Source organism: Lagenorhynchus albirostris, chromosome 5 (genome assembly GCF_949774975.1).
Source record: "Lagenorhynchus albirostris chromosome 5, mLagAlb1.1, whole genome shotgun sequence".
Taxonomy (NCBI): Eukaryota; Metazoa; Chordata; class Mammalia; order Artiodactyla; family Delphinidae; genus Lagenorhynchus; species Lagenorhynchus albirostris.
Window position 1 is genome coordinate 139,715,194 of NC_083099.1, and position 12,983 is coordinate 139,728,176.

At 45.4% G+C, this 12,983-nt stretch overlaps 1 protein-coding gene across 1 annotated transcript in view; it reads left to right on the plus strand.

Annotated features, from left to right (window-relative positions):
• Positions 1 to 399: 399 nt before the first annotated feature.
• Positions 400 to 12,983, plus strand: part of SH3BGR (SH3 domain binding glutamate rich protein) — a 64,096-nt gene continuing 51,512 nt past the window's right edge. The window contains exons 1-2 of the mRNA XM_060150951.1: positions 400 to 580; positions 8,251 to 8,436. Of these exons, the coding sequence (XP_060006934.1) occupies positions 536 to 580; positions 8,251 to 8,436 (231 nt within the window). The 5' untranslated portion in view covers positions 400 to 535. The remainder of the gene's footprint in view (positions 581 to 8,250; positions 8,437 to 12,983) is intronic.

A 12,983-nucleotide genomic window follows, 5' to 3' on the forward strand; every position in this document is an offset into this window, starting at 1 on the left:
TATTTAGGTAAAGGCTTCTGTGGCTGTTCTGACCCGTGCTGTGTGCCTGCCAAAAACCCTGTAAACAAGTCCCCCTCCGGCACCGAGCTGGTGTTGTTCGGGCTTTTCCAGCTCCGGGGAGCGCCTCCCTCCTCTTCTCTCCTCCTCCGCTACCCGGGGCTCCACCTCCCGCTGCCCGAGGCATCTCCCCGCAGGTCTCTGATTGGTGCGGAGCGCAGCCTTGCCTTTTAGGGACTGTTGTCGGGCTTTCAAAGTGATTAGGGAAAGGGTCCAGCGGCTGCTTATATCAACCAATCAACTGTTTTCCTGACAGATCCCCAAATATTCCCTGGCCAATGGCGGGGAGAGCCCGAGGTGCCTGGGCCGCTCGTGGGAGAGGCAGGGCTTCAGTGGAGCTGAGAGGCGTGAGCTCGGACAGCCTTGGGCCCCTCGCCAGTCCCCACCTGGCACTTGTCTGTGTCACTGTCAGGATTTGTCTGACTCCGCGTTCCCTCGCAGGGGTGTGTTGGGGGGAGTCCTCTTTGCAACCCTCAAAATGGTTATCAAAGTGTTTGTTGCCACATCATCTGGGTCCATAGCGGTAGGTGTCTGATGGAATTTGGGGGCTTTCTTCCTGTCCTATTTTCTGAATAACTCAGACTTGGAAGTAGAAGGAGGGGGTATGGCCCAGTGCTGGCTTTACATGTCTTTTTGGGGCGTGTGTAAGTAAGCCTGTGAGCCCTTTGCTTTCTGCCTTGGTTTGAATGGTGTTGAAGAAGTGTGTGTGATCTGGGACAGCTGTGTGTGGAAGGGGATTCAAGGCAGTGGGTGTGTTCGATACTAGAACTTTTTTTTTTTTTTTTATGGCCACGTTGGGTCTTCGTTTCTGCACGTGGGTCTAGTTGCGGCGAGCGGGGGCTACTCTTCGTTGCGGTGCGTGGGCTTCTCGTTGCGGTGGCTTCTCTTGTTGAGGAGCACGGGCTCTAGGTGCGCGGGCTTCAGTAGTTGCAGCACATGGGCTCAGTAGTTGTGGCTCACAGGCTCCAGAGCGCGGGCTCAGGAGTTGTGGCGCATGGGCTTAGCTGCTCCACGGCATGTGGGATCTTCCCGGACCAGGGCTCGAACTCGTGTCCCCTGCACCGGCAGGCAGACCCCTAACCACTGTGCCACCAGAGAAGTTCCCAATACTAGAACTTTTAACATGTGATTTGTGTCATGTTGTGTCTCATATATGATAGAATGGGAGGCTTTTTTTTTTGGTGGAATGTTTCTGCCATTCCTTCTGCAAGACAGACTAATTTAAAATTGCAAATAAATGACACTTTGTGTAACAATATTTGGAGCGTATGATGGGCCAGATTATTAAAATGACTCCTGGGTGTAATAACTTGTGTATGCAATGTAATCCTAATGAAAGTGTCAAGTTAGCATGTGTAATGCTATTATTTGAGGATAATAATGTCACAGTGACAAGAACAAACATCTCTAAGGCTAAAGGTTTAAATTCTCTAGGAATCCAGACAGACCAAAAACAGGTACTAAAAGCCGACCTCCAAAGCATTACTTTGTCTGATTTCCTTGGGACCAGGCTGGGAACCACACGTCGATCTCTCTAAGTCCAGCTTTCATTCTGTGCCTTAAGAAATAGGAGTAAGGGAGGGACTCATTTATCCTTGGAAATGATTCAGGCTTTGATTTTAGGCTTGAACCTGCAGTGTCTATCTGAGACCGACATTTCGACCAGCATTTTATCATCTAGGAGGCTGTGGAGAGAAACAGAGTTTTATTAATCCTGAGAGTTGAAGACCAGCAAAGGGGCTGTTTCCTTTTATATCTGATTCCTGGAACTTCTTGGGTTGCAGCTTGGGTTTCAGTGGTCTCTCAGCCAGGATGATACCCTAGACAAATGGTTGGCCCAGGGAACTGTCCTAATGGCAGCTCCTGAATGCCACCCGCGTTGCCCCCGCCTCGCCCCTTGCAGCCCTGAAAGTTCACGCGGTTTCCAGAGAGGACGAGAGGAAAACACGAGAAAAGAGCCTGGTCACTCCTTCTTGAGCACAACTGGTGGGCAACTGTTTAGTGATCTCTCGAACATCTTTTAACAGAAAACGATGAGGAACAATTCCAAATGCAAAACTGCAAAATCTTTTGTGGCTGTTGATGACCTCAGAAACTTTTAGTTGATCTACAAAAAGCACATTTTTGGATTGTTTAGATTAAAAAAAATTTTTTTTTTTGTAGAAAATGGCTTTTGTGGGCTTCAAATATGCTGTTGACACACTCATTGCTGGAAAATTTTACCACTAACCTGCCAATCTTCTACATGTTCCATAGATCAGGTCTGAGTGGCCCCATGCATCCTTCCGGAGACGGCGAACAAACTGATGGATTTCTTAGGATTATCTAATGTCCTACATTCTTGAAGTTTGGGAACATGATTTAGTTAGCCTGGGGGGATCTGGAGGGGTACTGTTTATTCCAGGATCTTAGAAAATCCAAGTTCATTCTGCTGCCGGAAGCAAATGTTTTGGTGCCACTTGGGACTGTGTGACCTTGGGAAAGTTATTGCCCCTTGCTAAGCCTCAGTTTCCTTATCTGTAAAATGAGGGTAAGAATAGTACTCATCTCATAGTGTTGTCATGAGGACTTAGGAAATAAGCAAAGGGTGCCCAGCAGGGTGTCAAGTGCTTAATAAATATTATCATTATTAGTTTTTTAAAATTTATTTATTTATTTATGGCTGCATTGGGTCTTCGTTGCTGCGCACGGGCTTTTCTCTAGTTGTGGCGAGCGGGGACGTCTCTTCGTTGCGGTGCACGGGCTTCCCATTGCGGTGGCTTCTCTTTTTGCAGGGCACCGGCTCTAGGTGCACGGGCTTCAGTAGTTGTGGCCCACGGGCTCTAGAGCACAGGCTCAGTAGTTGTGGTGCACGGGCCTAGTTGCTCTGCCGCATGTGGGATCTTCCTGGACCAGGGCTCGAACCTGTGTCCCCTGCATTGAGAGGCAGACTCTTAACCACTGCGCCACCAGGGAAGTCCTATTATTATTAGTTAATGTTATAGTTATCAGCTATGGTTAGTTAGTATTATAATTATTATAACTATTGGTTATTAGTTAATGTTAGTTAATATTAATCAATATTTTTGTAGTTATATTTATTAGTTAATATTAGAAGATCTGCATCTGTGACGATGTTTCAGAAGAACTGTCTCAAGCCACATAAATGGAAGTATTTCTGTCTTATCCTAAAGAATGAGAACTGATTTTTCCCACGGTGTCAGTGCTAATGATTTTTCCCGGCTGGGGAATCTCACCCAGAAGCTTCTTTGCAGGACGACGCCAGAGCAGCTGCCAGTACTTACGCTATGTGGCAGTTGGTCTTTGCTACTTACTTCTTCAGTCTGTATACTTTAAAAACAGGTTCTTGCCTGTGACCTCGTCAAAGAGGGCATTATGACTTCTGTTGGATGAATGAAATAAATGAAAAAGGAAAAAGCCAATTGTAATCTCTTGATGAGGTTTAGGCATGCAGCTGTGTATCACATCTCTATTTTAACAGCTGATGCCAAAGCGTGGTTCCATGTTTTACCACTTTACACACAGATTTGGGTGAAGAGACCCTGGGAGTAGGGGAGGAAGTTGTTGTACCTTCGTGGATGACCCTCCTCTCCTCCTGAAGGCCATCGCCACAGGGGTTGGGGGACAAAGGGAGAGAGGACGGTCCTCCCTGTTTTCAAGATGCACAGCCCCTGGACCACCATCTTTAAGGACAGACCCTAATGGTGGCCCCCGGATTTCGCAATCCTTTTTCCAGTCTTGATTGACTGTAAATATAGAGGGAAAAACATGGCTCTTGAATTAGATGGATGTGGATGTGAACCTTGGAAAATTCTTTAATTCACTGGCACCTCAGCTTTGTTATCTTAAAATGGTGATCAGGGGCTTCCCTGGCGGCGCAGTGGTTGGGGGTCCACCTGCCGATGCAGGGGATGCGGGTTCGTGCCCCGGTCCGGGAGGATCCCACGTGCCGCGGAGCGGCTGGGCCCGTGAGCCGTGGCCGCTGAGCCTGCGCGTCCGGAGTCTGTGCTCCGCAGCGGGAGAGGCCACAACAGCGAGAGGCCCGCATACCGCAAAAAAAAAAAGAAAAAAAAAGAAAAAAATGGTGATCAGAATTCTTGCCTGGCATGGCAGTCAGGACGCGTCAGGCCAGGGTGCCCGACTGCACAGCTTCTCGACTTGTGGTGCAAAATGCTTTTCCACGCTTTCTTAATTCTCACCAGCACCCAGGATGAAGGCGGCGTTCTATCCATTTTGCAGATGAGGCAATGGACGGGCAGAACTTGTGCTCTGATAGCAACCTTCCCGGCCAGGATGGAAATGCAGGTCACCTCTCACTCAAATGCATCGTGCTTATTACTACAATACGGTGAGCTTGTTCGGAAAGGTTCCTCACTGTACAAGACAATAAACGGAACATGCCAAGCGAGAGACCCAAAGATCACTCTTATGCAGCACAGTCACCAACAGTGGCTGGTGACTTCAGGACAGAGAAGGATTTTTTTTTTATTGTTTTATTGAGGTATAGTTGATTTACAGTGTTGTGTTAATTTCTGCTGTACAGCAAAGTGATTCAGTTTTCAGATTCTTTTCCATGATGGTTTATCACAGGATACTGAATATAGTTCCCTGTGCTCTACAGGAGGACTTTGTTGATCCATTCTCTATGTAACAGTTTGCGTCTGCTGATCCCAAGCTCCCAGTCCGCCCCTCCCCCACCCCCTCCCCCTGGGCCACCACAGGTCTGTTCTCTAGGAGAACGGCACATTCTTGTGAGTCCACGTAACAGGATAGGAAGTGAAAGCACGGGGTCCTAAGCACTGGTTCGCCAGGGAATTCCCAATGTAACAGGATAAGAAAACAGAACTCTCTCAGCCTCCACTGAGGTCCCAAAGCCTCCAAGTGACACACACCCCAAGGACCCTGGATCCTCCAGAGGGGCTGCCCAGAAGGACGGTGCAGCCTGTGGGACCAGCAATGGCCATGGCGCCCTGGAGAGGGGAGAGTGGGTGAGAGGTGCAGGGGGGAGTGTATCTGTGGTGAGGGCTACTGGGGTGCTGTGCACACCCCTACCCTTGAAACCATAAAGGGGGGGTGACCTTTGGGGACTGATGCTGTGTCCCTAGGGTCAGCTCAGGAGGCCACACGGAGAAAGGCTGTACTTTGTGGTGGGAGCGGCATCTAGTAGGGACCCTTGAACAATGACCACGGGGGGGGGTCCGGGGGTTGCGCCCTGCTCACGTGGGCATCAGAGTGCGGGCAAAGGCCACGTGCCAGCCAGGTGAGCTCGTGCACTCCCTGCTCCCCCTCTCCCTCCTCTGGGTTCATCCTAAGACACTTCTCCAGACCCAGGCAGAAGCCAAGAGCTCCAAACAGCCAGGAGAGCCATGCTCTTGACTGAGTTTAAGCTGCTGGTGTTTGGAGAGTACGGAGGGGCAGATTTTATTTTCCTTTTCTTTATTTGGGGGCAGTGCTGAGAAATAAAATGTAGCACAATACCATGCAGCCAACACTCAGTCAATTTCCTGTAGACGTAATTGCTTTTCTTGAGAGAAATCATCATAAACAGATTCTTTTTTTTTTACATCTTTATTGGAGTATAATTGCTCTACAATGTTGTGTTAGTTTCTGCTGTATAATAAAGTGAATCAGCTATACGTATACATATGTCCCCATATCTCTTCCCTCTGGCGTCTCCCTCCCACCCTCCCTGTCCCACCCCTCTAGGTGGTCACAAAGCACTGAGCTGATCTCCCTGTGCTATGAGGCTGCTTCCCACTAGCTATCTATCTTACGTTTGGTAAGCAAACATAATAATGAGAGGAGGAATAATTTCACAAATCCCAATCTTATAAGGCAAAATGTATGGAGTAAAAGTGTCTGGAGTCCTGAAATTTAAGAATACTTATTCACTGTAACTGTTACTTTCAATGAAATGGTCAAAGAGTGGAAAACTTCTTTTGTAGAGACTGGTAGCATAGAAATTCTGGAATATATTCTGTTTATCAAAGCATCCCATTTAGCTCTGAGCTGCCCCATTTTTATATTTCTAATTCTAAAAAGATATTATAGGAAAACATTTAGCAATTGAATTAACTGATGCATATAAATTAAACATTTGTTGGACCGCAAACTTTGGTAGTGTATATATGTCCCTGCCACTCTCTCACTTCGTCCCAGCTTACCCTTCCCCCTCCCCGTGTCCTCAAGTCCATTCTCTAGTAGGTCTGCATCTTTATTCCTGTCTTGCCCCTAGGTTCTTCATGACCATTTTCTTTTTTTTTTTTAGATTCCCTATATATGTCTTAGCATCTGGTATTTGTTTTTCTCTTTCTGACTTACTTTACTCTGTATGACAGACTCTAGGTCCATCCACCTCACTACAAATAACTCAACTTCGTTTCTTTTCATGGCTGAGTAATATTCCATTGTATATATGTGCCACATCTTCTTTATCCATTCATCTGTCAATGGGCACTTAGGTTGCTTCCATGTCCTGCCTATTGTAAATAGAGCTGCAATGAACATTGTGGTATATGACTCTTTTTGAAGAGTTTATGGTTTTCTCAGGGTATATGCCCAGTAGTGGGATTGCTGGGTCATATGGTAGTTCTATTTTTACATAATAAACAAATCTTCCTCTCCTGTTTTCTCCATCTTTCTTTGACTTTCCAGCAGAAGAAACGTAAGTCAAGACTTCGGGAAATGTTCATCTGTGTAGAAACTGTGCAACAAAATGAAATCCTTTTCCAACCCACCTCGGGTCCTGAGGCATGATTTTCTTTTAAAATTCTTTTTTTAAATTGAAGTATAGTTAATTTACAATGTTGTGTTAGTTTCAAGTGTACAGCACAGTGATTCAGTTAAGTCCTGAGGCATGATTAATAGAGATGGAAATAACGCTGGTGAGGGAGTGGACCTCAGCCAGGCTGAGGCTCCCGGGAGGGTATTTGAGGGGGAAGGAAGACAGGGGTTTGGACAGAATAAAGGATATTGCCTTTTGAATATTTAATTAAAAGTAAATCTGCCTGAGTGATTAAGAATCCGCCTGCCAATGCAGGGGACACGGGTTTGAGCCCTGGTCCGGGAAGATCTCACATGCTGTGGAGCAACTAAGCCCGTGTGCCACAACTACTGAGCCTACCCTCAAAAGCCCGCAAGCCACAACTACTGAGCCCACGTGCCACAACTACTGAGCCCATGTGCCTAGAGCCCGTGCTCTGCAACAAGAGAAGCCACTGCAATGAGAAGCCCGTGCACTGCAATGAAGAGTAGCCCCCTTCACTGCAACTAGAGAAAGCCTGTGCACAGCAATGAAGACCCAACACAGCCAAAAATAAATAAATAAAAAGATAAATTTATAAAAAAAATAAAAGAGGGCATCATTCATTCTGGGAGTGAATTCTTTGAAGCGAGAAAACTGTAATTGTTTCTGGGGAAGGAGTTCTAAGCCTTCAAGATGGCCACATTCACAAGGAAATGGCATTTGGTAGATACAGTCCTTGTACGTGAACCAAGGGTAGAGAAAGGGCCCTGGGATGTTCTCTCTTAGGTGTGGCTGGCACTCTGATCTCAGGTGAAGAGCTGGGTGTGAGTGCGAAAGGAGAACAGGGTTATTTTACTGCATTTCTCTTCAATATTCTGGGAGAAATATCCACCAGCTTTTCTAGCTTTTTTTCTCTCTTTCTCTTCTAATAATCTCCATGTGGGCTTTTCAGTTTCCTGTATTATTTCTAAAACTGCTTTTGTTCAATGTGACTTGTTCCTATTTTCATAACTGTGAGTAAAGTGCCGTTTAACGTGGGTATACTTGGTATTTGAGTTTCATAGTAAATTGTCTTTTTTTCCTTCTCTCTATCATCTTTTTCTTTGTAAACGATTCTTACTTATTTTTTGGCATTAAAGCTTAGCAGAGAATTAAAAGTATTTTGAAGGCTTCAAATAAAAGCTATGATGAGAGCATTGCCATTTTTATTACGTCAATTATACATCAATGATTTAAACATTGATGAGATTAAGATTTCAGAATTTAAATGATGACCCTGTTGATCCTATGGAATGAAGAGCTATGATTTTATGGATTTCCTTGTTTAAATATTTAGCGATATTATTTGTGTTGTATGGTACAGTTGAAGGAAGGGCTTAAGTTATGTAAATATAAATAAAATGGTTTTTTACAAACTGTCTAATAGTAATCTCTCTACTCTTGACCAGATTAGGAAGAAACAGCAAGAAGTAGTGGGCTTTTTGGAAGCTAATAAAATCGATTTTAAGGAGTTCGATATTGCTGGAGATGAAGACAATCGGAGGTGGATGAGAGAGAACGTTCCTGGAGAGAAGAAACCTCAAAATGGGATTCCTCTGCCCCCACAGATATTCAACGAAGAGCAGTACTGTGGGGTGAGGTTTGGTTTTTTGGAAAAGTCTTCTGCATGTGTGTTTATCAGAAGTCATTTAAAGCAGATCGATTTCGAGGCAGCATTTGAATTTTTTGACATTTTTCAGGTCATGATCTATTTCTACCATTCAGTACCTGGATGGTAGATCCATGGTGAAGGATCAATAATAGTTAAGACTTACAAAATGATGGAAACAAGAAAATAATGATTCAGAAGTTCTTGGGTTTCTTTTAGCTTCCTTATTTTGTTTTGAAGAATTGAGGTCACTTGTTTAAGCAAAATACACATTTAGTTGGAAAGAAATTCTGGTCAACCTTGCAGGGTACACATACATGCTCCCACAGGGACACTGGGTATGTTTTCAATTTTGTAAAGAATGATTTGCAAAAGTAGAGTTTGGTGTAAGTGTATCTAAACAGTTTAAAAACTGGTCTGGACACCCTTCCTCCTTGTGAGGACACAGCAAGAAGATGGCCATTTATCAACCAAGAAGGGGGCTCACCAGACACTGAATCTGCTGCTGCCTTGATCTTGGACTTCCAGAACTCTGAGAAATAAATAGCTGTTGTTCATAAACCACCCAAACACAAAAAACAAAATCTGTTCTGGACATTTCATTATAATAACAATTTTATTTTATACATTTAGTAGTCCATTTTACCATAAAATCACTTTTTCCTCAGAGTTTATAGATTCTGCTTAGTAAATCAAATTATTGAAAGGAAACATTTAAAAACTCAAAGGGCTTTGGAGCATGAAACTGGAGTTATCTTAGGGGTCGTCTAAATCTTCTAGGCCGTTTTTCAGACGCAGCAATCAGGGTTCTGGAAGGCAGAGGGAATCAATGGCCCAGAGCGGACTACTTCTTTTTTTTCTAATTAATTAATTAATTTTTGGCTGCATTGGGTCTTCATTGCTGCGCGTGGGCTTTCTCTAGTTGTGGCGAGCGGGGGCTACTCTTAGTTGCTGTGCATGGGCTTCTCATTGAGGTGGCTTCTCTTGTTGCAGAGCACGGGCTCTAGGTGCGCAGGCTTCAGTAGTTGTGGCTCGCGGGCTCTAAAGCGCAGACTCAGTAGTTGTGGTGCATGGGCTTAGTTGTTCCGTGGCATGTGGGATCTTCCTGGACCAGGGCTCAAACACATGTCCCCTGCATTGGCAGGTGGATTCTTAACCACTGTGCCATCAGGGAAGTCCCAGAGCTGACTACTTCTGAAGGCTAGAGCCTGGTGTAGGAATCTTCACTCACCTCTTCTCTTCTTGCTGCACAAAACTGTTGGTCCTTTAGCTTAGCTTCTCTTTACTGTTACGTTTCTCACCTAAAGCAGGTGTCATCAAACTATAGCCAGAGGGCCAAGGCCTGCAGCTGCCTGTTTTGGTAAAATTTTATTGGACACATCTGCACTAATTCACTTACCTAGTGCCTATAGCTAATTTTGCATGATGGCAGAGTTGAGCAGTTGCAACAGAGACCATATGACCCACAAAGCCAGAAATATTTATGATCTGCCCATTTACAGAAAAGCTTTCGGGCCTTTTATTTGAATCATGAATTGTTTCGTTGTTGGGGGTTTGCATTAGTTTCCTAGGGCTGATGTAACAAAACACCACAAACCTGGTGGTTCTTATGGACTGTGTGTTTGTGTCCCCCCCAAATTCATATGTTGAAGTCCTAATGCCCAATGTGATGGTGTTTGGAGATGGGGCCTTTGGGAGGTGATTAGGGTTAGATGAGGTGCTGAGGGTGGGGTCCCCATGATGGGATTAGTGCCCTTACAGGAAGAGGAAGAGAGAGAGAGAACGGTTTCTCTTCACCATGTGAACAAACAGCCAGAGGCAACTCTCTGTAAGCCAGGAAGAGAGCAGAACCCAACTATGCTGCACCCAGGATGCATTTCTGATATTTAAGCCACCCAGTCTATGGTATTTTGTTATGGCAGCCCAAGATATTACAGTGTCTTAAAATAACAAAAATTTATTCTCTCACAGTTCTGGAGGCCAAAGTTTGAAATCAACGTGTCAATAGTGTTGGTTTCTTCTGTAGGCTCTGAGGGAAAATCTGTTCCCTGCCTTTCTCCTGGCTTCTGGTGGCTGACAACAATCTCTGGCAACCTTTGGCTTGTTGACATATTATGCCCATCTCTGCCTCTATCTTTACATGGTCTTCTTGCAGGTCTCTTTGTGTCTTCACATGGCCTTCTTTTTCTAAAATAAATAAATAAATAAATAATTTATTTTTGGCTGTGTTGGGTCTTCATTGCTGTGCATGGGCTTTCTCAAGTTGCAGCGAGTGGGGGCTATTCTTTGTGGCAGGGCTTCTCATTGTGGTGGCTTCTCTTCTTGCAGAGCACAGGCTCTAGGTGTGTGGGTTTCAGTAGTTGTGGCACATGGGTTCAGTAGTTGTGGCTCACAGGTTCTAGAGTGCAGGCTCAGTAGTTGTGGCGCAGGGGCTTAGTTGCTCTGCAGCATGTGAGATCTTCCCAGACCAGGGCTCAAACCCGTGTCCCCTGCACTGGCAGGTGGATTCTTAACCACTGCGCCATCAGGGAAGTCCCCACATGGCCTTCTTATAAGGACAAAAATTCACTGGAATAGGGTCCATCCTAGTACAACATGGCCTCATCATAACTAACTACCTCTGTAAATACCTTTATCTCCAAATGAGGTCACTTTCTGAGGTCCTGGGTGGACACGGCTTTATAGGGGACAGTACAGGCTGTGTGAATTTACATGGCTGTGTTAGGATTCCTCAGAGGCTTAGCTCAAAGTCCTGTGAATGTGGGAGTGTCTTCAAACAGTCTTAATGTGGCAAGCAGTTATTTAGTGGAACATATGGTCCAGTCCAGCTCTTCTGGGATTGAAGTTGGAGCTTCCCAGAGTGTAGAGAGCACTTGCTCTGTGAGGAAAAGTCCCTCCCCTGCACCCCACACTCCTCTCCCCACCCAGTCCAGATCTCCTGGCCTCCAGACATCCCTCCACCCTGAGCTGAATTTTTTTTTTTTTTGAGGTACACGGACCTCTCACTGTGTGGCCTCTCACGTTGCAGAGCACAGGCTCCGGACGCGCAGGCTCAGCAGCCATGGCTCACGGGCCTAGCTGCTCCGTGGCATGTGGGATCTTCCCGGACCGGGGCATGACCCCCCCTGCATCGGCAGGTGGACTCTCAACCACTGTGCCACCAGGGAAGCCCTGAATTTTTTTTTTTTTGAATTTGACCTTATGTTTGTTTGTTTATTTATTTATATTTTTGGCTGCATTGGGTCCCTGTTGCTGCACGTGGGCTTTCTCTAGTTGCAGTGAGCCAGGGCTACTCTTGGTTGTGGTGGGTGGGCTTCTCATTGCGGTAGCTTCTCTTGTTGTGGAGCGCGGGTTCTAGGCGCAGGGGCTTCAGTAGTTGTGGCATGCAGGGTTCAGTAGTTGTGGCTCATGGGCTCTAGAGCACAGGCTTGGTAGTTGTGGTTCACGGGCTTAGTTGCTCTGTGGCATGTGGGATCTTCCCGGACCAGGGCTCTAACCTGTGTCCCCTGCATTGGCAGGCAGATTCTTAACCAGTGCACCACCAGGGAAATCCCTGAGCTGAATTTTTAAGAACTGCAACTCTTCTTGGATAAAGAAAGGGAGAATAAGATTTTTCGGGGGGGGGTAGTGGTGATGAGCAATTTTTATTTTTCATAACATTTTTTAACAATTGAAAAATTGATAGATGTGCACACGGAAAAATTAAAATGCTTCCAAAGTTGCCTGCAGTGAAGATTCTTCTCCCTCCCATTTCATCCCCCTCTAGTTCCTTCCTCTCAGGTGGGCCAGCTTCATGGATCTGCCATCTGGGAAGTCACACCAGACCCCGCTTGAGAGAGCTCTCAGCTTGGTTTCACGCTCTACTGGTGCTGTCTTGAAATTCACAATGATTTTTGAACAAGGGAAGCATTGTTGTTATTTTGCACCGGGGCCTGCAAATTATGTAGCCAGTCCTGCTCTGGACCAACCAATGCTGGCAATTTCTTGTTTGGCCTTCCAGGAATTTTCTATGTGCCTTAACAATTGCATATCACTTAAAAGAGGGGGTATACTCTATACACTTTGTTCTTTTCACTTAATAACCTCATCTCAGAGATCATTGCATAGCTGCACATACTCTTTTTTTAAAAACAGTTTCATTTTATATTGGAGTATAGTTGATTAACAATGTTGTGTTAGTTTCAGGTGTACAGCAAAGTGATTCAGTTATACATATACATGTATCTATTCTTTTTCAAATTCTTTTCCTGTTTAGGTTACTGTAGAATATTGAGCAGAACTCCCTGTGCTATACAGTAGGTCCCTGTTGGTTATCCGTTTTTGTTTTTTTTAAATTAATTAATTTTTTGGCTGCGTTGGGTCTTCATTGCTGCAGGCTTTCTCTAGTTGCGGCGAGTGGGGGCTACTCTTGGTTGCGGTGTGTGGGCTTCTCATTGCGATGGCTTCTCTTGTTGTGGAGCGCGGGCTCTAGGCGTGTGGGCTTCAGTAGTTGTGGCACGCGGGCTTCAGTAGTTGTGGCTCATGGGCTCTAGA